The following is a 26,247-nucleotide window of genomic DNA, read 5'->3' as shown; positions in this document are numbered from 1 at the left end:
CTAGCTACAATATAACTAATAGTTACATTGTAGCTAGCTTAGGTTTTATTTTTATTTCACATGTAAGTTTGTATTTATTTTAACTAGGTAGTAAATCGTTATTAACTATTTACTAACTACCTAGCTAAAATAAATACAAACTTACCTGTGAAATAAAACCTAACCTGCATTACACTAAAACCTAACATTACAAAAAATTTTTTAAAAAAATACCATTACAAAAGTTAAAAAAACCTACCATTACAAAAAAACAAACGAAATTATCCAAAAACATAAAGATTATTCCTATTCCAATACACTTAAAAAAAAAAAAAAAAAAAGCCTAATCTAGAATAAACTACCAAGGGCCCTAAAAGGGCCTTTTGGGGGGCGTTTAAAAGGCCTGTTGTAGGGCATTGCCCTGAGTTAAACAGCTCTTTTGCTCCAAAAAAAATACAAACACCCCCTAATACTATACAAACCCCCACTATCCAAACTATGAAGGGCCCTTAAAAGGGCCTTTTGTAGGGCATTGCCCTGAGATAAACAGCTCTTTTGCTCCAAAAAAATACAAACACCCCCTAATACTATACAAACCCTCACCACCCAAACTACCAAGGGCCTTTAAAAGTTAAACAGCTCTTTTGCTACAAAAAATAAAACACCCCCTAAAACTATACATTATACAAAATAAAAAACAAAATCATCCAAAATAAAAATGAATTACACCTAATCTAAAAGCCCAATCAAAATAAAAAAGCCCGCCCAAAATAAAAAAAAACCTTAGCCTACAATAAACTACCAATGGCCCTTAAAAGGGCCTTTTGTGGGGCATTGCCCCAAAGATATCAGCTCTTTTACCTGTAAAAAAACACAAAGACCCCCCCAACAGTAAAACCCACCACCCAACCAACCCCCCAAATAAAAAAACTATCTGAAATAACCTAAGCTAACCATTGCCCTAAAAAGGGCATTTGTATGGGCAATGGGCATTGCCCTTAAAAGGGCATTTAGCTCTTTTACATTGCCAAATCCTAATCTAAATATAAAACTCACCCAAAAAAACCTTAAAAAAACCTAACACTAACGATCCACTTACAGTTGTTGAAGTCCAGCTTGAAGGATCCATCCAGCCGGCGAAGTCCTCATCCATGCGGCAAAAAGTCTTCATCCAGGTGACCTCTTTGATCTTCATCCAGCCAGCGCGGAGCATCCTCTTCATACAGTTGCCGCCGTATACTGATTCTTCAATGCAAGTGACGCAATCCAAGATGGCGTCCCTTGCATTCCTATTGGCTGAAAGATGTCAATCAGCCAATAGGAATTAGAGCTGCTAAAATCCTATTGGCTGTTCCAATCATCCAATAGGATTGATCTCTCATCCTATTGGCTGTTCCAATCAGCCAATAGGATTGAGCTCTCACACTTTAATTATGAGTTTTATGCTACAGCTTTATAGCTTAAAACTCATAACTGCTGACTTTAGATGGCGGTATGGATCTTGTCGTTTTAGGCTGTAACGCTCGCTTTTTAACCAGAACGCAAAACTCGTAATACCGGCGCTTTGGGAATCCCATGAAAAAAAATCATTTTTACGAGTGCGGTTCTGATGTTGCGTAAAAGGCTAAAAGGTGTGCGGTACAGCTATACCGACAAGACTTGTAATGACTGTGGTGCTGTTTTAATGCTGAAAATGCCATATTTTCAGCTTTACGAGCCGCAACGCAAAACTCGTAATCTAGGTGTAATTTAATTACTAAGCCCCCTAACCTAACATCCCCTAAATTAACCCCAAATTACATAAAATACTAAATTACAAGTAACATAAAAAATCCTAACAGTACTTAAAATAAAAACAACCTAAGATTAAATTCTAAAATTACAAAACATAAAAAAATAAAAAAGTCTAATATTACAGAAAATGATAAACCAAATTTAAAAAATAAAAAAATCAAACCTAATCCCTATGATAATAAAAAGCCCCCCCAAAATAAAAACACCCCCTAATCTAATACTAAACTACCAATATTTGTACAAATTTTGTAGGCCATTGCCCTAGGTTAAACAGCTTTTTTTACCTTTAAAAAATACTAATTCCCCCTAACAGTAAAATCTTGATAATTTGAACAGCCAATAGGATTTCAGTAGCTCTCATACTACTGGCTGATTTGAATTTGAAGATTCAAATCAGCCAATAGGAATGCAAGGTACGCCATATTTAGACGCGTAACTTGCATTTAATATTCAGTGTACGGCGGTGATCCATGGCTCCGCGGTCACCGGTCTTCAGTTCCGCGGTTGTCAGTCTTCAGTTCCGTGGTCCTGGATGAAGATAGAAAAAGTTGCCACGATGAAAGAAGACTTCACCGCCAGACTTTAGGAACCATGAGTACTTATCTGGGAGTTAGACTTAGGTTTTTTTTTTTAAGATTAGGGATTTAATGGGCTTGTAAAAGAGCTGAATGCCCTTTTAAGGGCAGTAAAAGAGCTAAATGCCCTTTTAAGGGCAATGCCCATACAAATGCCCTTTTAGGGACAATGGGTAGCTTAGGTTTTTCAGTTTTAGGGTTTTTTTATTTTGGGGGGTATGGTGGGTGGGTAGTTTTACTGTTTTGGCGGGGGACTTAGATTTTTTTTTAAAGCAAAAAAGCTGTTTAACTTAGGGCAGTGCCTTACAAAAGGCCCTTTTAAGGGCTATTGGTAGTTTAGATAAGGGGGTGTTTTTATTTTGTTTGTTTTTTGGGGGTTTTACTGTTAGGGGGAATTAGTATTTTTTTTTTAAAGTTAAAAGAGCTGTTTAACTTAGGGCAATGCCCTACAAACAGGCCTTTTAAGGGCTTTTGGTAGTTTAGTATTAGATTAGGGGGTGTTTTTATTTTGGTGGGGCTTTTTTATTTTCATAGGGATTAAGTTTAACTTTTTTATTTTTGATAATTTGGTTTATTATTTTCTGTAATGTTAGACATTTATTTTTTGAAATTTTAGATTAATTTAATTTAATTTTAGGGTTTTTTTAAGCACTTTTAGGATTTTTTATTTTAATTTTAATTTAGCATTTTATGTAATTTGGGGTTAATTTAGGGTTAATTTAGGGGGTGTTAGGTTACGGGGCTTAGTAATTAAATTAGTTATTTGCGTTGTGGGGGGATGGCGGTTTAGGAGTTAATAGATTAATTAGGTTTATTGCAATGTGGGGGTTTGGCAGTTTAGGGGTTAACTGGGACCTCTCAGCCGCCGAGTGGACTGTAAAATCCCAAAGGCAAGATAACAAATGTCCCAAATAAGAAAAAATGAACTGGAGAGAGTATATGCCCCCAGCGAGAGCAAAAAATGGATGGTAGCAAGTGTATATTTAAAATACTTTATTAAAAACAAGCGACGCGTTTCTCAGCCACCGCAGGGCTGTTTCTTCAGGCTATCAGGCTATAGTTTAGGGGTTAATAAGTTAATGAGTTACTTTGCGATGTGGGGGTTTGGCGGTTTAGAGGTTTAATAAGTTAATTCGTTACTTTGCGATGTGGGGATTTGGTGGTTTAGGGGTTAATAAGTTAGTTACTTTGCAATGTTGGGGTTGGCGGATTTAGGGGTTAATACTTTTATTAGGTAGGTCGGGATGTGGGTGAATGGTGGATAAGGGGTTAATAGTTTAATTAGGCATATTGCGTTGTGATAGGTTTGTCGGTTATGGGGTTAATACTTTTATTATTATATGCGATAAAGTGTGACCGCACCACCCTTTCTAGTTAGTATGCTCAGGCACGGGATAAAGTCCGGTCACAGACTATATAATAATAATAAAACATCAAAAATCCCAGCCACTGAGTCTTAGAATCAAGAAGTTTTTATTCTTCAACAAAAGATATGATCAAATTGATCTTTCACAATATGCAATCATAACCATCAAGGAAACATCAGGTGTAGGTTCACTCAGATCCACACATACCCCATCCACCAAACACATCCGTATCTAACCCTCAGCATAAATATTGAAAGAAAAAAACATCAAAACAAACATCAGAAAAATAAATGAAAAAAGTGTATTATCACTCCCAGGGCGTCCCCAGGGAGTGAACTTCGACACCACCCACTAAGGACTTTGTAGGATTAAGAACCGTTAAGAGTGTCCACTAAATCCGTAACTCTGTAATATTATATGAACCAAGAGTGTCTCGTACTGTTGTGGAAACTCCTAAAACAAGAATGTCTCGTGCGTTACAAAACTTCCAACTGTAACAATGTGTATCTGTTTGAAACCATCAGCAATTATCTTCTTGCCACTATGTGAAGGCGGTCACAGGAAACATAACATGTTACAGTATTTGTAATCCATCACAGTGAATACTGGTAACGACTATAATGACAAGTCTTGTAATTGTAAGAGTATTACGGTTCAAATGTCCCTTTAACCTGACGTGCTTCTGGCCATATACTGTGTTGCGGGGAGCTGCAAACGTACTATCGGCCCAAACACACACCCTCTTCACACTTCACTCACGGTATCGTGCACTATATCTTCCTTGTAATGCCTTTATTGCAGAGGATACAGTACATTCCACATTTTCCTTTTTACCAAAACTGCGAGTATCTCATACCCTCATGGCAGTTTGTGGCCTTTAATGTGTTGTAAATAAAGCAGATGCTTAAACAGCAGTGTTACCTCCTTCAGCATATGTGTGCATATATCGATAGTGCCGTGAGACTCTCTGTCTTCAGTGTGGTTCTATGGGCCCCCCAGTGTAAGAATCTGGTCTCACCTCGCAATTTCTGTGGCTCAGATAGCACGATATCCAGGTGTCTGTGGTGGCGTCTCCTTGTTCCGACGCGCGTTTCGGGACTCCGCCCCTTTCTCAAGGAATTTACAGGTAATGGGGTGGAGGTGTGATTTAAATAGAATCAAATGTAATCTTATTGGCTAATCGCATACACACCCCCACTCTAACGTCACATTCTACACACGTATTTGTGAAAACATGGCTTGGTTAGAAAACGAATGAATCTAAGACTCACGAATGGCTAGTGATCGCTGCCGAGCAAGCACTGAACAATCTCCACACTATCGACACAACAATAATACGCCAATACACGGCACCTTCAAAACAAAAACGCTGTACGCTACGTATTCAGGGAGTTATGGATATATAGGCATTCTCGACAGTTTCCAATTACAGCTCTGTACCTGCTGTCAACAATCGTAACTTAGACGGTACGCTCCCTCTCATTAGTATTCCACACACAGCATGTTAGTCAGTGTAGGCTGATATTTCATATTAGATGGGATTGTTCAATATCAGGGGTCCCTCTATGGGATACCCTATTTACATGATAAATTCTAAAGACTATATGCAATCGGCTCAGACAAAACATGTCCCAAGGGTCTCAAAAGACCTCTTTCTTACCCTATTCAATGCTGGTTCTCGCAATCATATTTTATTTAACAAATGAGTCATACAGAAGAAACTCCCCTTATGTGATCAATCCTACTTTAACGTATTTACAGGATAGATAGTGAGTGCTATACAAGGGGGACTAGATATCATATATCATATTTAATTATCGCGAGACTATCACGCCGTGGATCAGAACCATGTACATTATTGGATCTTAGTGTCCAAAAATCGCAATTATTTAAACCTTTTCCTACCTCTCTTCAGTTATTCATCTCTTAGAGAAGGACACATTCTTGAGAAAGCAATTCACCACTTAAGAACTGTGAAAAGCTCAGATAAAATTTCCCCAGGAGATGTCTCTATTGAGACCTTTGGGGACCATGGTATCCAATTGTTTGATCCATAGTGCCTCCTTACGGAATAGTATTTTCTGTCTGTCACCTCCTCTACGTAAGGGGGAGACCCCATCAATAACTTGAAACCTTAATTGGCTCTTATTGTGTGCCAATCGGGCCGATAGTACGTTTGCAGCTCCCCGCAACACAGTATATGGCCAGAAGCACGTCAGGTTAAAGGGACATTTGAACCGTAATACTCTTACAATTACAAGACTTGTCATTATAGTCATTACCAGTATTCACTGTGATGGATTACAAATACTGTAACATGTTATGTTTCCTGTGACCGCCTTCACATAGTGGCAAGAAGATAATTGCTGATGGTTTCAAACAGATACACATTGTTACAGTTGGAAGTTTTGTAACGCACGAGACATTCTTGTTTTAGGAGTTTCCACAACAGTACGAGACACTCTTGGTTCATATAATATTACAGAGTTACGGATTTAGTGGACACTCTTAACGGTTCTTAATCCTACAAAGTCCTTAGTGGGTGGTGTCGAAGTTCACTCCCTGGGGACGCCCTGGGAGTGATAATACACTTTTTTCATTTATTTTTCTGATGTTTGTTTTGATGTTTTTTTCTTTCAATATTTATGCTGAGGGTTAGATACGGATGTGTTTGGTGGATGGGGTATGTGTGGATCTGAGTGAACCTACACCTGATGTTTCCTTGATGGTTATGATTGCATATTGTGAAAGATCAATTTGATCATATCTTTTGTTGAAGAATAAAAACTTCTTGATTCTAAGACTCAGTGGCTGGGATTTTTGATGTTTTACTTTTATTATTAGTTGCGGGGGGATTGCGGGTATAGGGGTTTTTAAGTGTCTGATTTATTTTTGGGAGGCAGCTGCAGAGAATCAAATGTATTAGGAATTTGCTCCACTAGGGCTTATGTTTGTATGCAGAATAGCTGTTTCTGCTAAACAAATCCACAACCCAATCAAATAGGCTGAGCTTGATGGTAGAGCAGACCTCATTAGCTTAGCTCTATATATTTACACAAACTCCTTATTTTATCTCCCACTAAATAATCAGTGAGACCAATACTTTTTGGCCTAATGATCAAAAACTTGCCTACATAAAGAAAAATCACACATTTTTTAGGGAGGTTTATATTGTAATGCAGGGGTTTCTCCTTCCTATGCAGAACCTGAATAACTAGATACAATCTGTCCTTATTAAATTATTTGGGGGGTCTTGCATTACTGATTAGACTTCTTAAATAATGTTTTCTTAGCATTATATTGCAATGTGAGTCTCCCCCCACATCAAGAACCATGTATGGTGAGCAACTGCTCTCTAAAATGTTCCTTCTGTGGCTAGATTGTTTTCATTGTAGCTCTATTATAGCGACTAACGCAGGATCTTGCATAACTAGTCTTCACTGGGCCCCTGTGGTGAGGCCTCCCATTTCTACATTGTTTGTTTTGGTCAGAAGATGAGCCGGCATCTACAATGGCGCAAGAGGAGCTGTTTCTGAGTGATTGTGAATTATTCTTTCACCTCATTAGTCCTAGCCCATATGATACAATTTCTGTACAAATATGGTGGTACGTTTTCTGTACAGCAACACTGTGGCTGCTATGTCGCAAATGATATCTCAATATTTGTAAAAGTAAATTGAATTCTCTGCTTACATTGTAAACTCTGTTTTTCTGGGGGGGGGGGGGCAGAGGGGGCAGACAGGAATCCAGCGGAACCTGGAGGTGTCAGTCTGGTCTCAATTAAGACCTCTGAGATTCCTGGTGTAATGCCCCTGATTGCCCTAGGTCTGCTAATGGATGACATGATTCAATATAGGAATTTAGTATTCATTTTATTAATAGTATTTGTATTTCTGTTGAACTGATTAGCTAGAAATATTACCATGACAACAAATACTTAACAAATGATGTCATGCCCCATTGAAATATAATAGAAAATATAACAAAGATAAGCAAAAGAAGAAAAGGTTACCTTACCTTGTGACGTTTTTATATAGATAGATAGATAGATAGATAGATAGACAGACAGCCAGCTATAGATATCCTGCATAAAAGTAAAAGAGTATGGTGCCTATAGGAAGTAGCATACTTAATCACAAATATTTACCAAAATGTTTACATAAACAATAATATTTAAAAAATGTAGTTTTAAGTATAAATGCTTATTAATAATATTATTAATAGTCAGAGCTTTATAATACTGTCTTAAAATACTGATTGTGAGTCACCCAGACATCAATAGCTGTCACTATTAAATCCCAGCTACTGGAAATCCACTGTTTTTGTTATAATTCACCAGGAGTTTAAATATATGAATGTGAGTTGCTCTCAATAATGTTAATATTTAGAGGCTCATTTATGAACAGAAAATGTATAGCTTGAATTAAATCTCAGAAATCCCAACCATCCTGCATTTTGTGAGACACAAATTTGGATCTCTGATCCAAATTCCCCTCTCACAGCTCTCGCTGAATTATAATATCTATGTTTCACAAAGTAAAAACTCAGGGGCTGTCTAGTCACTCCACACCTACCCTTACCCTGCACACATAATGCTCTGCCCCAATACACCCTTATTTAGTCGCTCAACCTCCAAGTCCTAAATAATAACATTTGGGATGTATTTAATCTATTGCGACTATACAGTAGCTGACACAAGAAAGGGTGAAAAAAGGATAATAGTCTAACAGCAGCACAGTAAACATATAATGCCATCTAGTGGATATAAATGATATAACTAACCAACGGCTAGATTACGAGTTTTGAGGTATGAGGGAAAAAGCAGCGTTAAGGCTCTTTTTCACTACCGCTGGTATTACGAGTTTTGCAGGTATATCTGTACCGCACACTTCTTTGGCCGTAACGCAACGTAATTACCGCAGCTTTCAAAAAGTCCTTTTTAAATGGGACTTCCATAGCGCCGGTATTACGAGTTTGCCTGGGAGGCCAAAAAGTGAGCGGTACAGCCAATACCGTCAAGATCCATACCGTAAACTGAAAGTCAGTAGTTATGGGTTTTACGCTACAAAGCTGTAGCATAAAACTCATAACTAAAGTGCTAAAAAGTACACTAACACCCATAAAATACCTATTAACCCCTAAACCGAGGCCCTCCCGCATCGCAAACACTAAAATAAAATTATTAACCCCTAATCTGCCGCTCCGGACATCGCCGCCACTATAATAAACATATTAACCCCTAAACCACCGCACTCCCACATCACAAACACTAGTTACATATTATTTACCCCTAATCTGCCACCCCTAACATCGCCGCCACCTACATACATTTATTAACCCATAATCTGCCGCCCCCAACGTCGCCGCCACTATACTAAATTTATTAACCCCTAAACCTAAGTCTAACCCTAACCCAAACACCCCCTAACTTAAATATAATTAAAATAAATCTAAATAAAAATTACTATCATTACATAAATAATTCCTATTTAAAACTAAATACTTACCTATAAAATAAACCCTAAGCTAGCTACAATATTGTAGCTAGCTTAGGGTTTATTTTTATTTTACAGGCAAGATTGTATTTATTTTAACTAGATAGAATAGTTAGTAAATAGTTATTAACTATTTACTAACTACCTAGCTAAAATAAATACAAATTTACCTGTAAAATAAAACCTAACCTGAGTTACACTAACACTTAACCTTACACTACAATTAAATCAATTACATTAATTAAATACAATTACCTAAATTACAACAAAAAAAACACTAAATTACACAAAATAAAAAAAGAAATTATTAGATATTTAAACTAATTACACCAAATCTAATAGCCAAATAATCAAAATAAAAAAAGCCTCCCCAAAATAAAAAAAAACCCTGGCCTAAACTAAACTACCAATAGCCCTTAAAAGGGCCTTTTGCGGGGCATTGCCCCAAAGAAATCAGCTCTTTTACCTGTAAAAAAAAAATACAAACAACCCCCCCAACAGTAAAACCCACTACCCACACAACCAACCTCACAAATAAAATCCTAACTAAAAAAAACTAAACTCCCCATTGCCCTGAAAAGGGCATTTGGATGGGCATTGCCCTTAAAAAGGCATTTAGCTCTTTTTCAAGTGCCCAAACCCCTAATCTAAAAATAAAACCCACCCAATAAACCCTTAAAAAGGCCTAACACTAAACCCTGAAGATCCACTTACAGTTTTTGAAGACCGACATCCATCCTCAACGAAGCCGGCAGAAGTCCTCAACGAAGAGGCAGAAGTCTTCATCCAACCGGGCAGAAGTCTTCATCCAGGCGGCATCTTCTATCTTCATCCATCCGGCGCGGAGCAGGTCCAACTTCAAGACATCGGGCGCAGAGCATCCTCTTCAATCGACGTCTTCTTGCAGAATGAAGGTTCCTTTAAATGACGTCATCCAAGATGGGGTCCCTTGAATTCCGATTGGCTGATAGAATTCTATCAGCCAATTGGAATTAAAGATGAAAAAATCCTATTGGCTGATGCAGTCAGCCAATAGGATTGAGCTTCAATCCTATTGGCTGATCCAATCAGCCAATAGGATTGAGCTTGCATTCTATTGGCTGTTCCAATTAGCCAATAGAATGCAAGCTCAATCCTATTGGCTGATTGGATCAGCCAATATGATTGAAGCTCAATCCTATTGGCCGATTGCATCAGCCAATAGGATTTTTTCACCTTTTATTCCGATTGGCTGATAGAATTCTATCAGCCAATCGGAATTCAAGGGACGCCATCTTGGATGACGTCATTTAAAGGAACCTTCATTCTGCAAGAAGACGTAGATTGAAGAGGATGCTCCGCGCCGGATGTCTTGAAGATGGAGCCGCTCCGCGCCAGATGGATGAAGATAGAAGATGCCGTCTAGATGAAGACTTCTGCCCGGTTGGATGAAGACTTCTGCCGCCTCGTTGAGGACTTCTGCTGGCTTCGTTGAGGATGGATGTCGGGTCTTCAAAAACTGTAAGTGGATCTTCGGGGGTTAGAGTTAGGCTTTTTTAAGGGTTTATTGGGTGGGTTTTATTTTTAGATTAGGGGTTTGGGCACTTGAAAAAGAGCTAAATGCCATTTTAAGGGCAATGCCCATCCAAATGCCCTTTTCAGGGCAATGGGGAGCTTAGGTTTTTTTTAGTTAGGATTTTATTTGGGGGATTGGTTGTGTGGGTGGTGGGTTGTTTGAATTTTTTTTTACAGGTAAAAGAGCTGATTTCTTTGGGGCAATGCCCCGCAAAAGGCCCTTTTAAGGCCTATTGGTAGTTTAGTTTAGGCTAGGGTTTTTTTTTTTGGGGGGGGGGCTTTTTTATTTTTATAGGGTTATTAGATTAGGTGTAATTAGTTTAAATATCTGATCATTTATTTTTTATTTTGTGTAATTTAGTGTTTGTTTTTTTTGTAATTTAGTTAATTGTATTTATTTTATGTAATTTATTTAATTGTAGTGTAAGGTTAGGTGTTAGTGTAACTCAGGTTAGGTTTTATTTTACAGGTAAATTTGTATTTATTTTAGCTAGGTAGCTAGTAAATAGTTAATAAGTATTTACTAACTATTCTACCTAGTTAAAATAAATACAAACTTGCCTGTAAAATAAAAATAAAGCCTAAGCTAGATACAATGTAACTATTAGTTATAATGTAGCTAGCTTAGGGTTTATTTTACAGGAAAGTATTTAGTTTTAAATAGGAATTAGTTATTAATAGTAGGTTTTATTTAGATTTATTTTAATTACATTAAAGTTGGGTTTTAGGGTTAGGGGTTAATAACTTTAGCATAGTGGCGGCGACATTCGGTGCTGCAGATTAGGGGTTAATAAGTGTAGGTAGGTGGCGGCGACATTGGGGGCGCTAGATTAGGGGTTAATAAGTGTAGGTGCCGGCGACATTGAGGGCGGTAGATTAGGGGTTAATAAGTGTAGGTAGGTGGCGGCGACATTGGGGCGGCAGATTAGGGGTTAATAAGTGTAATGTAGGTGGTGGGCGACATTGGGGCAGAAGATTAGGGGTAAATAATTGTAATGTAGGTGTCGGCGATGCCAGGGGCGGCAGATTAGGGGTGTTTAGACTCGGGGTTCATGTTAGGGTGTTAGGTGTAAACATAAATCTAGTTTTCCCATAGGAATCAATGGGGCTGCGTTACGGAGCTTTACGCTGCTGTATTGCAGGTGTTAGGCTTTTTTTCAGCCGTCTCTCCCCATTGATGTCTATGGGGAAATCGTGCACGAGCACGTAAAACCAGCTCACCGCAGCGCTGGTATTGGAGTGCAGTATGGAGCTCAATTTTGCTTTACGCTCACATATTGCCTGATAACGCTGGGTTTTTGCAAACCTGTAATACCAGCGCTGTAGGTAAGTGAGCGGTGACAATAACTCAAAACTCGTAATCTAGCCGCAAGTTTGCATTAGATAGGCTAAAAGGTGATTTTGTTTTAGTTTTGCTTATTTTTTAAAAACATTGTGCTGATTTCCAGACTCCTAAACAAGCCCCTCAGTGTCAGATGTATACATGCGTTTACAGATTCCTGTATCTGTCTTCTGCCATACGTCAGTTGTCATCAACCTCATCAGTCACATCATCCAGCGGCTATAAAACTGTTTATTAGGCCCCCAGATCAAACAGTGCTGTTTCCCTCCAGAATAATTTCACCTGCTCCATCTTATTTAACCTGCTTCGTTCTCTACTCATCAGGTTTATTACTCGTCAACACAGGTGTGCTTCTCTCACTCAATTAATCTTCCATCCTTATTTCTTCCCAATAACCAGGACCTGTCTAATATGTGTCAGTGTTGTGCACATAGCCAGCTCTAGAGCATAACCTCTTGGTCTAGCACTCCAGTACTACCAGTAACTTATACTCACTCTGTGGTTCTAAGACGTTGAGGAAAGGGGACAACCCCATTGCAGCTACCCGACTGACTCCCTTTATACTTCTTTCTGAAACATCAAATAAAAAATCCACCACAGGATTTACTGTTTTCACATCATGGTAAGCAAATGATAGGATCTGGAAGGCTGAACAGATAAGAGGGAGCCTGGTAACCCGACGGATTACACTTTCCTATGGAGAGAAGGGAGAACATTAGCAGATTCACTATTTTAGTTGATCAAGCATTTATTTATTTAAACACGTTTTCATATTACTATTTCGTCTAGATTGTAAGTTCCCATGAGAATAAGGCCCTCAATTCCCCCTGTATTTGTCTGTAAAATTTTGTGTCTTATCGTATTGTTTCTCCACTGTACTGTTATCCTTGTACCCATGGGCAGCGCTGCCGAATCTGTCGGTGCTTTATAAATAAACAATAATAATAATAATTACCTGCTGGATTTCCTCAGTTTGGTTGTTATTGTCCATATCTGGGTGCTAACCCCAACAGTGTAACCCTGCAAGAGAGTATATTGTATTATATTACATATACTAACTGGTAGTAGGACATTTTGATCAATGTTTTACAAAATAAATAGAAAAGCATAAAAAATAGCACAGAAAAATAATTATTTAGTATAAAATGGTGGAAATATGGATTAACTTTACCAACACAGATGGTAACAACTAATAGTGTAAAGATTACTCCAAACTCACGAGCCACATCCATCCCTACAAGGTTTATTGTGTTGCCGTCAGCACCACTGAGCAGTAAAGAGACATCAGTAATTATGTAATTAACTGCGGGCAAGATTACAAGTCGCGCGGCAAATCAGTTGTGAAAACAGCGCGTTATGGCTTTTGCACAGCGATTACAAGTTGAAAAGTAACTTATTTTGTGTGCACGCTAAGCCGAGTAATGCAAACAGCCAAATAGCGTTCATGTATTCCCCATAGAAGTCAATAGAGAAGACAAATAGAAAAAAACACAAAAATCCTAATATGTTGCGCAAAGCCCTTGACGTATTCTCATCGAAAAATGTCAATGAAAATGCGATTATTTCATATTGCGAAAATGTTTTCGTAACGGTTCTATTTATTAATAAATAAACATTTCTCTACATATGTGATGATTTTTGGACTGATATATCTATTTATAGAGAGCTATGTATATGAATATATATGTCTATATATCTCGAGATCTATATGCGAAAATCTCTTTGAAAATCCCTCTGAGATATTGTTTAATGTGCATAAGATTGTAATGTAAAATATTTTCTTTATCTTCATAGTTAAACATATGTCTATACATATAAATCCATGTTTCTCTATGTTTGTTTATGTCTTTTAATGTAAAATCCCTGCATTGGCTTTTTTTTCTAACACCCACAATCTCAAATTTTTATTAGACAGTGTTAATATGAGTGTAACTGTACTTTGTAATTCATTTTGGAAGTGTTTCTTGAAACTTTTATGTAGCACAAAACTGTTAACTACAGCTATTCGAGCGCGGAAAGGATTGTTACGTAAAAGGGAAATGCGCGCTCGCAATAGCTGCACAATGGAAATTGATTGCGAAAAGACCATATCGTGGCGGAAAAATCATAATGCGCAACTTGCAATCTTGCCCCGTGTGTTTGTCTACCACATTTTGTAAATTTGAGTGGTACATAGTTACTAATTAAATATGCAATTAATTAAACGACTAACTAAAATATCTTAATGTAATTTCATTTTGAGGTGTTACCTTTAACAAAAGTGTGAATATAACGTAATGCGTCACATCCTGCCATTAGTGACTGGCCCACCTCACCAAATAAAACGTTTAAATGCCCCTGGTGTTAAGGATCTCATCCATGCTAAGCAAAGGCTCTCTTTAAAGTAATGCAGGGCCAGTGCTAAACCATACACAATCAGAGCAGGGGTGACCAAACACTATAAATGAGGGGGTCGATCCGATAAAAATCGTCGCCCGCAAAAGCCGGCGACGCCAATATTTGCACTGGTTTGGTATCCTATATACGGCGTAACTTAGAAGTTACGCGCGTATATTTCTGCCGTCGCCCGTAGTTTTTTGGGCCATAGGCAGGTATACCAAACCAGCGCAGTTTGGTATCCAATATGCAGCGTAAGGACTTACGTGGCAAAAAACATAATTTATGCTTACCTGATAAATTTATTTCTCTTGTAGTGTATCCAGTCCATGGATCATCCATTACTTATGGGATATTAACTCCTCCCCAACAGGAAGTGCAAGAGGATTCACCCAGCAGAGCTGCTATATAGCTCCTCCCCTAACTGCCATTACCAGTCATTCGACCGAAAACATGCAGAGAAAGGAAAACCATAGGGTACAGTGGTGACTGTAGTTTAATGGAAAAATTACCTGCCTTAAAGTGACAGGGCGGGCCGTGGACTGGATACACTACAAGAGAAATAAATTTATCAGGTAAGCATAAATTATGTTTTCTCTTGTTAAGTGTATCCAGTCCACGGATCATCCATTACTTATGGGATACCAATACCAAAGCTAAAGTACACGGATGACGGGAGGGACAGGCAGGCTCTTTATACGGAAGGAACCACTGCCTGAAGAACCTTTCTCCCAAAAACAGCCTCCGAAGAAGCAAAAGTGTCAAATTTGTAAAATTTGGAAAAAGTATGAAGAGAAGACCAAGTTGCAGCCTTGCAAATCTGTTCAACAGAAGCCTCATTCTTAAAGGCCCAAGTGGAAGCCACAGCTCTAGTAGAATGTGCTGTAATTCTTTCAGGAGGCTGCTGTCCAGCAGTCTCATAGGCTAACCGTATTATGCTACGAAGCCAAAAGGAGAGAGAGGTAGCCGAAGCTTTTTGACCTCTCCTCTGACCAGAATAAACGACAAACAGGGAAGACGTTTGTCGAAAATCCTTAGTTGCCTGTAGATAAAATTTCAGGGCACGGACTACATCTAGATTGTGTAGCAGACGTTCCTTTTTCGAAGAAGGATTAGGACACAAAGATGTAACCACAATCTCTTGATTGATATTCCTGTTAGTGACCACCTTAGGTAGGAACCCAGGTTTAGTACGCAGAACTACCTTGTCTGAATGAAAAATCAGATAAGGAGAATCACAATGTAAGGCAGATAACTCAGAGACTCTTCGAGCCGAGGAAATCGCCATTAAAAACAGAACTTTCCAAGATAACAACTTGATATCAATGGAATGAAGGGGTTCAAACGGAACCCCCTGTAAAACATTAAGAACTAAGTTCAAACTCCATGGTGGAGCAACAGTTTTAAACACAGGCTTGATCCTAGCTAAAGCCTGACAAAAAGCTTGAACGTCCGGAACTTCTGACAGACGTTTGTGTAAAAGAATGGACAGAGCTGAAATCTGTCCCTTTAAGGAACTAGCGGATAAACCCTTTTCTAAACCTTCTTGTAGAAAAGACAATATCCTCGGAATCCTAACCTTACTCCATGAGTAACTCTTGGATTCGCACCAATATAAGTATTTGCGCCATATCTTATGGTAAATCTTTCTGGTAACAGGCTTCCTAGCCTGTATTAAGGTATCAATAACTGACTCAGAAAAACCACGTTTTGATAAAATCAAGCGTTCAATTTCCAAGCAGTCAGCTTCAGAGAAATTAGATTTTGATGTTTGAAGGGACCCTGGATCAGAAGGTCCTGTTTCAGAGGTAGCGACCAAGGTGGACAGGATGACATGTCCACTAGATCTGCATACCAAGTCCTGTGTGGCCATGCAGGCGTTATTAGAATCACTGATGCTCTCTCCTGTTTGATTCTGGCAATCAATCGAGGAAGCATCGGGAAGGGTGGAAACACATAAGCCATCCCGAAGGTCCAAGGTGCTGTCAAAGCATCTATCAGAACCGCTCCCGGATCCCTGGATCTGGACCCGTAACGAGGAAGCTTGGCGTTCTGTCGAGACGCCATGAGATCTATCTCTGGTTTGCCCCAACGTCGAAGTATTTGGGCAAAGACCTCCGGATGAAGTTCCCACTCCCCCGGATGAAAAGTCTGACGACTTAAGAAATCCGCCTCCCAGTTCTCCACTCCCGGGATGTGGATTGCTGACAGGTGGCAAGAGTGAGACTCTGCCCAGCGAATTATCTTTGATACTTCCATCATTGCTAGGGAGCTTCTTGTCCCTCCCTAATGGTTGATGTAAGCTACAGTCGTGATGTTGTCCGACTGAAACCTGATGAACCCCCGAGTTGTTAACTGGGGCCAAGCCAGAAGGGCATTGAGAACTGCTCTCAATTCCAGAATGTTTATTGGTAGGAGACTCTCCTCCTGATTCCATTGTCCCTGAGCCTTCAGAGAATTCCAGACAGCGCCCCAACCTAGTAGGCTGGCGTCTGTTGTTACAATTGTCCAGTCCGGCCTGCTGAATGGCATCCCCCTGGACAGATGTGGCCGAGAAAGCCACCATAGAAGAGAATTTCTGGTCTCTTGATCCAGATTCAGAGTAGGGGACAAGTCTGAGTAATCCCCATTCCACTGACTTAGCATGCACAATTGCAGCGGTCTGAGATGTAGACGTGCAAAGGGTACTATGTCCATTGCTGCTACCATTAAGCCGATCACCTCCATGCATTGAGCTACTGACGGGTGTTGAATGGAATGAAGGACACGGCATGCATTTTGAAGCTTTGTTAACCTGTCTTCTGTCAGGTAAATCTTCATTTCTACAGAATCTATAAGAGTCCCCAAGAAGGGAACTCTTGTGAGTGGAAAGAGAGAACTCTTCTTTTCGTTCACCTTCCATCCATGCGACCTTAGAAATGCCAGTACTAACTCTGTATGAGACTTGGCAGTTTGAAAGCTTGAAGCTTGTATCAGAATGTCGTCTAGGTACGGAGCTACCGCAATTCCTCCCGGTCTTAGTACCGCCAGAAGAGCACACAGAACCTTTGTGAAGATTCTCGGAGCCGTAGCCAATCCGAATGGAAGAGCTACAAACTGGTAATGCCTGTCTAGAAAGGCAAACCTTAGATACCGGTAATGATCTTTGTGAATCGGTATGTGAAGGTAAGCATCCTTTAAATCCACTGTGGTCATGTACTGACCCTTTTGGATCATGGGTAAAATTGTCCGAATAGTTTCCATTTTGAACGATGGAACTCTTAGGAATTTGTTTAGGATCTTTAAATCCAAGATTGGCCTGAAAGTTCCCTCTTTTTTGGGAACCACAAACAGATTTGAGTAAAACCCTTGTCCTTGTTCCGACCGCGGAACCAGATGGATCACTCCCATTAATAAAAGATCTTGTACGCAGCGTAGAAACGCCTCTTTCTTTATTTGGTTTGTTGACAACCTTGACAGATGAAATCTCCCTCTTGGGGGAGAGAATTTGAAGTCTAGAAGGTATCCCTGAGATATGATCTCTAACGCCCAGGGATCCTAGACATCTCTTGCCCAAGCCTGGGCGAAGAGAGAAAGTCTGCCCCCCACTAGATCCGTTCCCGGATCGGGGGCCCTCGATTCATGCTGTCTTAGGGGCAGCAGCAGGTTTCCTGGCCTGCTTGCCCTTGTTCCAGGACTGGTTAGGTCTCCAGCCTTGTCTGTAGCGAGCAACAGCTCCTTCCTGTTTTGGTGCAGAGGAAGTTGATGCTGCTCCTGCTTTGAAATTACGAAAGGAACGAAAATTAGACTGTCTAGCCTTAGGTTTGGCTCTGTCTTGAGGCAGGGCATGGCCTTTACCTCCTGTAATGTCAGCGATAATTTCTTTCAACCCGGGCCCAAATAAGGTCTGCCCTTTGAAAGGTATATTAAGCAATTTAGATTTAGAAGTAACGTCAGCTGACCAGGATTTTAGCCACAGTGCTCTGCGTGCCTGAATGGCGAATCCGGAATTCTTAGCCGTAAGTTTAGTTAAATGTACTACGGCATCTGAAATAAATGAGTTAGCTAACTTAAGGGCTTTAAGCTTGTGTGTAATCTCATCTAATGGAGCTGATTCAAGTGTCTCTTCCAGAGACTCAAACCAAAATGCTGCTGCAGCCGTGACAGGCGCAATGCATGCAAGAGGTTGCAATATAAAACCTTGTTGAACAAACATTTTCTTAAGGTAACCCTCTAACTTTTTATCCATTGGATCTGAAAAGGCACAGCTATCCTCCACCGGGATAGTGGTACGCTTAGCTAAAGTAGAAACTGCTCCCTCCACCTTAGGGACCGTTTGCCATAAGTCCCGTGTGGTGGCGTCTATTGGAAACATCTTTCTAAATATCGGAGGGGGTGAGAACGGCACACCGGGTCTATCCCACTCCTTAGTAACAATTTCAGTAAGTCTCTTAGGTATAGGAAAAATGTCAGTACTCGACGGTACCGCAAAATATTTATCCAACCTACACATTTTCTCTGGTATTGCAACTGTGTTACAATCATTCAGAGCCGCTAACACCTCCCCTAGTAATACACGGAGGTTTTCCAGCTTAAATTTAAAATTTGAAATATCTGAATCCAGTTTGTTTGGATCAGAACCGTCACCCGCAGAATGAAGCTCTCCGTCCTCATGTTCTGCAAATTGTGAAGCAGTGTCTGACATGGCCCTAATATTATCAGCGCACTCTGTTCTCACCCCAGAGTGATCACGCTTACCTCTTAGTTCTGGTAATTTAGCCAAAACTTCAGTCATAACAGTAGCCATATCCTGTAATGTGATTTGTAATGGCCGCCCAGATGTACTCGGCGCTACAATATCACGCACCTCCCGAGCGGGAGATGCAGGTACTGACACGTGAGGCGAGTTAGTCGGCATAACTCTCCCCTCGTTGTTTGGTGAAATATGTTCAATTTGTACAGATTGACTTTTATTTAAAGTAGCATCAATACAGTCAGTACATAAATTTCTATTGGGCTCCACTTTGGCTTTAGCACATATAGCACAGATATCTTCCTCTGAATCAGACATGTTTAACACACTAGCAAATAAACTAGCAACTTGGAAATACTTTTCAAGTAATTTACTATAGTATGAAAACGTACTGTGCCTATAAGAAGCACAGAAAAAGTTATGACAGTTGAAAATTAATAAACTGAAAAGTTATAGCATCAAATCTTTGTAAAAAACACAATTTTAGCAAAGGATTGCTCCCATTAGCAAAGGATAACTAACCCTGATAGCAGAAAAAAAAAAAAAATACAGAAATAAACGTGTTTTTTTTTTATCACAGTCAACTACAATCTCACAGCTCTGCTGTGAGTGATTACCTCCCTCAAAACAAGTTTTGAAGACCCCTGAGTTCTGTAGAGATGAACCGGATCATGCAGGGAAGACAATAAACTTCTGACTGAATTTTTTGATGCGTAGCAAAAGCACCAAAAAAGGTCCCTCCCCCTCACACATAACAGTGAGAGAGATCAGTAAACTGTCATAAATTAAATAAAACGACTGCCAAGTGGAAAAAAATAGTGCCCAAAACATTTTTTCACCCAGTACCTCAGAAAATTAAACGATTTTACATGCCAGCAAAAAACGTTTAACATTAATAAATTGAGTGTTATTAAAAAGCCTGTTGCTAGTCCCTGCAAATTAGGCTAAAGTTTTATGCATACAGTATAATTCCAGTGAAGTGCCATTCCCCAGAATACTGAAGTGTAAAATATACATACATGACAGCCTGATACCAGTTGCTGCTACTGCATTTAAGGCTGAGTTTACATTATATCGGTATGGCAGAATTTTCTCATCAATTCCATTGTCAGAAAATAATAAGCTGCTACATATCTCTTTGCAGATTAATCTGCCCGCTGTCCCCTGATCTGAAGTTTACCTCTCCTCAGATGGCCGAGAAACAGCAATATGATCTTAACTACTCCGGCTAAAATCATAGAAAAACTCAGGTAGATTCTTCTTCAAATTCTACCAGAGAAGGAATAACACACTCCGGTGCTGTTATAAAATAACAAACTTTTGATTGAAGGTATGAAACTAAGTATAATAACCACAGTCCTCTCACACATCCTATCTATTCGTTGGGTGCAAGAGAATGACTGGTAATGGCAGTTAGGGGAGGAGCTATATAGCAGCTCTGCTGGGTGAATCCTCTTGCACTTCCTGTTGGGGAGGAGTTAATATCCCATAAGTAATGGATGATCCGTGGACTGGATACACTTAACAAGAGAAATGGAGAAATCTTACTCCATTTTCACCTCGCCACAAAAAGCAGCCGTAAGAAGCCTTACGCTGACTATTGGAGCCCCCTAAACTAGCTAGAAAATAAACCTAACACCTAACGCATGCGCAATGTCTATCTACCTGTCAACTGCGATCCCCCGCCGCAATCCCTAATAAAGTTATTAACCCCTAAACCGCCGCTCCCAGACCCCGCCGCCATCTACATAAACTAACCCCATACTGTGAGCCCCTAAAACCGCCGCCATCTACCTTATCTATCGCCTAATGTGAACCCCTAAAACCGCCGCCATCTACCTTATCTATCCCCTAATGTGAACACCTTACACCGCTGCAATCTACCTTATCTATCCACTAATCTGACCCCTTACACCGCCGCCACCTATATAAAAATTATTAACCCCTAATCTAATCCCCCTACACCGCCGCCAGCTATATTAATATTATTAACCCCTAATCTAATCCCCCTAAAGTAATAAACTCTATTACCAGCCCTTAAAAGGGCATTTTGCAGGGCTTTGCCCCAAAGTAAACAGCTCTTTTGCCCTATAACCTGCCCTCCCTACACCGCCGCCACCTATATTAATAGTATTAACCCCTAATGTAAGCCCCTTACACCGCCGCCATCTCTATTAAAATTATTAACCCCTAATTTAATCTACCTACCCCGCTGCCAGCTATGTTATCTATATTAACCCTAAGTATATTATAGTTAATATAGTTATTACATTATATATATTAACTATATTAACCCTAATTATATTAGGGTTAATATAGTTACTATAGTATTTATATTAACTCTATCTAACCCTAACACCCCTAACTAAATTCTTAGTAAATTAATCTAATTCATATTATAAACTAAAATATTCCTATTTAAATCTAAATACTTACCTATAAAATAAACCCTAAGATAGCTACAATATAATTAATAATTACATTGTAGCTATGTTAGGGTTTATATTTATTTTACAGGTAAATTGTTAATTATTTTAACTAGGTATAATAGCTATTAAATAGTTATTAACTATTTAATATCTACCTAGTTAAAATAATTACCCAATTACCTGTAAAATAAATCCTAACCTAAGTTACAAATACACCTACACTATCAATAAATTAAATAAACTACAAATATCTATCTAAAAATACAATTAAATAAACTAAACTAAATTACAAAAACAAACAAACACTAAATTACAAAAAATAAAAAAAAGATTACAAGATTTTTAAGCTAATTACACCTATTCTAAGTCCCCTAATAAAATAATAAAGCCCCCCAAAATAAAAAAAATTCCCTGCCCTATTCTAAATTAAAAAAAGTTCAAAGCTCTGTACCTTACCAGCCCTTAAAAGGGCCTTTTGTGGGGTATGCCCCAAAGAATTCAGCTCTTTTGCATTTAAATAAATATACAATACCCCCCCCCAACATTACAACCCACCACCCACATACTCCTATTCTAAACCCACCCAAACCCCCCTTAAAAAAAACTAACACTACCCCCATGAAGATCTCCCTACCTTGTCTTCACCACGCCGGGCCGAACTCCTCATCCGATCCGGGCGATGTCTTCCTCCAAGCGGCAAAGAAGAATTCTTCATCCCGGCGATGTCTTCCTCCAAGCGGCAAAGAAGAATTCTTCATCCTGGCGATGTCTTTCTCCAAGCGGCAGCAACGTCTTCTTCCTTCCGGGAGCATCTTCCATCAAGCGGCATCTTCAATCTTCTTTCTTCGCTCCGCCAACGCGGAGCATCCATCCCGGCCGACGACTGAACGACGAATGAGGTACCTTTAAATGACGTCATCCAAGATGGCGTCCGCCGAATTCCAATTGGCTGATAGGATTCTATCAGCCAATCGGAATTAAGGTAGAAAAATCTGATTGGCTGATTGTATCAGCCAATCAGATTCAAGTTCAATCCGACTGGCTGAATCGTATCAGCCAATCGGAATTCGACGGACGCCATCTTGGATGACGTCATTTAAAGGTACCTCATTCGTCGTTCAGTCGTCGGCCGGAAGAAAGAAGATTGAAGATGCCGCTTGATGGAAGATGCTGCTGGAAGGAAGAAGACGTTGCTGCCGCTTGGAGAAAGACATCGCCGGGATGAAGAATTCTTCTTTGCCGCTTGGAGGAAGACATTGCCGGGATGAAGAATTCTTCTTTGCCGCTTGGAGGAAGACATCGCCCGGATCGGATGAGGAGTTCGGCCCGGCGTGGTGAAGACAAGGTAGGGAGATCTTCAGGGGGGTAGTGTTAGGTTTTTTTAAGGGGGGTTTGGGTGGGTTTAGAATAGGGGTATGTGGGTGGTGGGTTGTAATGTTGGGGGGGGGTATTGTATATTTATTTAAATGCAAAAGAGCTGAATTCTTTGGGGCATGCCCCACAAAAGGCCCTTTTAAGGGCTGGTAAGGTAAAGAGCTTTGAACTTTTTTTAATTTAGAATAGGGCAGGGAATTTTTTTTATTTTGGGGGGCTTTATTATTTTATTAGGGGGCTTAGAATAGGTGTAATTAGCTTAAAAATCTTGTAATCTTTTTTTTATTTTTTGTAATTTAGTGTTTTTTTTTTTTGTAATTTAGTTTAGTTTATTTAATTGTATTTTTAGATAGATATTTGTAGTTTATTTAATTTATTGATAGTGTAGGTGTATTTGTAACTTAGGTTAGGATTTATTTTACAGGTAATTGGGTAATTATTTTAACTAGGTAGATATTAAATAGTTAATAACTATTTAATAGCTATTATACCTAGTTAAAATAATTAACAATTTACCTGTAAAATAAATATAAACCCTAACATAGCTACAATGTAATTATGAATTATATTGTAGCTATCTTAGGGTTTATTTTATAGGTAAGTATTTAGATTTAAATAGGAATATTTTATTTTATAATATGAATTAGATTCATTTACTAAGAATTTAGTTAGGGGTGTTAGGGTTAGATAGAGTTAATATTGTTAATATAAATACTATAGTAACTATATTAACCCTAATATAATTAGGGTTAATATAGTTAATATATATAATATAATAATTATATTAACTATATTAACCCTAATATAATTAGGGTTAATATAGTTAATATAGCTGGCGGCGGTGTAGGGGGATTAGATTAGGGGTTAATGTATTTAATATAGCTGGCGGCGGTGTAGGGGGATTAGATTAGGGGTTAATACATTTATTATAGCTGGCGGCGGTGTAGGGGGATTTAGATTAGATGCAAAAGAGCTGTTTACTTTGTGACAAAGCCCCGCCAAAAGTCCTTTTAAGGGCTGGTAAAAGAGCAGTTTTCTTTGGGGCATGCCCCGCAAAAAGCCCTTTTAAGGGCTGGAAAAAGAGCAGTTTACTTTGGGGTAATGCCACGCAAAAAGCCCTTTTCAGGGCTATTTGTAGGGTTAGACTTAGGTTTAGTGGTAGGGATAGTTTAGTATTTTAGGGGTTAAATAATTTAATATAGATGGCGGCGGGGTAGGGGGATTAAATTAGGGGTTAATAATTTTAAAATAGATGGCGGCGGTGTTAGGGGCTCACTTTAGGGGGTTATAGATTTAATATAGCTGGCGGCGGGGTACGGGAGCGGCGGTTTAGGGGTTAATAACTTTATTAGGTTGCGGCGGGCTACGGGAGCGGTGGTTTAGGGGTTAATAACTTTATTAGGTTGCGGCGGGCTACGGGAGCGGCGGTTTAGGGGTTAATAACTTTATTAGGTTGCGGCGGGCTACGGGAGCGGCGGTTTAGGGGTTAATAACTTTTTTGTTGTTAGGCTAGTGAGGGGGGATAGCGGATAGAGGGTTAGACGTGTCGGGCTATGTTTAGGAGGCGTGTTAGACAGTACGGGTGATTTAGACTTTAGTCAGGTTTTGTAGGCGCCGGCAGTTTCTAACGTGGCGCAAGTCACTGGCGACTCCAAAAATCTGTACTTACGCAGATTTCTGGACATCACTACTTTGTCAGACTTGCGCCACTTTAGCAACTGACGGCGCCGCATATTGGATAGCTTGAGTTGCGAGCTGAAACTGCGGGCGACGTGGGTTCGCTCGCTTGCGCCGCAAACTACGCCATTTATCGGATCGCGCCCGAGCAATCATTAGAAGTCAACCATGGACAAATTAACAATAGTAAAATTAACAAAACAAAATAGTAAATTAATTAGTGAGAAACAACATACAATTTTAAACAACTTCTATTATCTAATTTATTTTGTTATGTTTGTATCCTCTGTTGAAAAGCATACCTAGGTAAGCTCAAGAGCAGCGATACACTACTGGGAGCTAGCTGTTGACTGGCTGCTGCACATATATGCCTCTTGTCACTGGCTCACCTGATTAGTTCAGCTAGCTCCCAGTAGTGCATTGCTGCTCTTTTAACAAAGGATAGCAAGAGAATGAAGCAAATGTCATCATAGAAGTAAAATGGAAAGTTGTTTAAAACTAACTGCTCTGAATCATGAAAGAACAAACTATGCTTAAAGGACCAGTAAACTGTAGATTTGCATAATCAACAAATGCAAGATAACAAGACAATACAATAGCATTTACTCTGAATTTCAAAATAGAAGTAGATTTTTTCTAGTTATGTATATTTCCACTCCCCCTGTACCATGTGATAGCAATCAGCCAATCACAAATGCATATATGTATAGTCTGTGAATTCTTGCACATGCTCAGTAGGAGCTGGTGACTCAAAGTGTAAATATAAAAGAATGTGCACTTTTTTTTTTTAATGGAAGTAAATTGGAAAGTTGTTTAAAATTACATGCTGTATCTGAATCATGAAAATGTAATTTGACCTGAGTGTCCCTTTAAGCTCTTATGGTGTCTTATCAGTTTCACAAGCATGTAGAGAGCATTGTTCTATGATATACAGTACACATTCAAATAAAATAACATTCAAATCAAGCGAACCACAGATAATCCATCAGTAGAAGGCAATCAATGCTATGATGAATGAAAAACATGCTTAAAAATGGCATACATGGGGGGTAAACTGTATCTAATACAATGGCCTAGATTAAAGGGCCATTATACATTCACTTTTTCTTTGCATAAATGTTTTGTAGATGATCTATTTATAAAGCCCATAAAGTTTGTTTTTTTAAAAAATTAATAATTTTGCTTATTTTTAAAGAACATTGCTCTGATTTTCAGACTCCTAACCAAGCCCCAAAGTTTTATTTGAATACCGTCAGCTACCTACTCCAGCTTGCTCCTGTTTGTGTAAAGGGTCTTTTCATATGCAAAAGAAAGGGGAGGAGTGTCTTATTTCCCACTTGCAGTGGGCTTTCCAACTGCCTTTTCAACAGAGCTAAACTGAAAGTAAGTTTTTAAACAGTTTTATACTGGATTTTTATATCAGTATCTGTGCATCTTATTCTTTATAGTAGTGTCTATTACATGCAGTTATATGAAAATGAGTGTATACTGTCCCTTTAACCAAGAATTCAAAGGACTCCTTTGCTCGAAAAGTCTTTTTAGGTTGGTGAAAC

The 26,247-nt window shown here is 39.2% G+C and overlaps 1 protein-coding gene across 1 annotated transcript in view; it reads right to left on the bottom strand.

Annotated features, from left to right (window-relative positions):
* LOC128665100 (perilipin-2-like) overlaps positions 1-26,247 on the bottom strand; it is a 102,799-nt gene that overhangs the window by 49,187 nt on the left and 27,365 nt on the right. The window contains exons 2-3 of the mRNA XM_053719848.1: positions 13,062-13,126; positions 12,602-12,800 (exon numbers count right to left, since the gene is read on the bottom strand). Of these exons, the coding sequence (XP_053575823.1) occupies positions 12,602-12,800; positions 13,062-13,097 (235 nt within the window). The 5' untranslated portion in view covers positions 13,098-13,126. The remainder of the gene's footprint in view (positions 1-12,601; positions 12,801-13,061; positions 13,127-26,247) is intronic.

This window comes from Bombina bombina, chromosome 1 (assembly GCF_027579735.1).
Source record: "Bombina bombina isolate aBomBom1 chromosome 1, aBomBom1.pri, whole genome shotgun sequence".
Taxonomy (NCBI): domain Eukaryota; kingdom Metazoa; phylum Chordata; class Amphibia; order Anura; family Bombinatoridae; genus Bombina; species Bombina bombina.
This window is presented reverse-complemented; position numbering and strand designations above follow the sequence as displayed.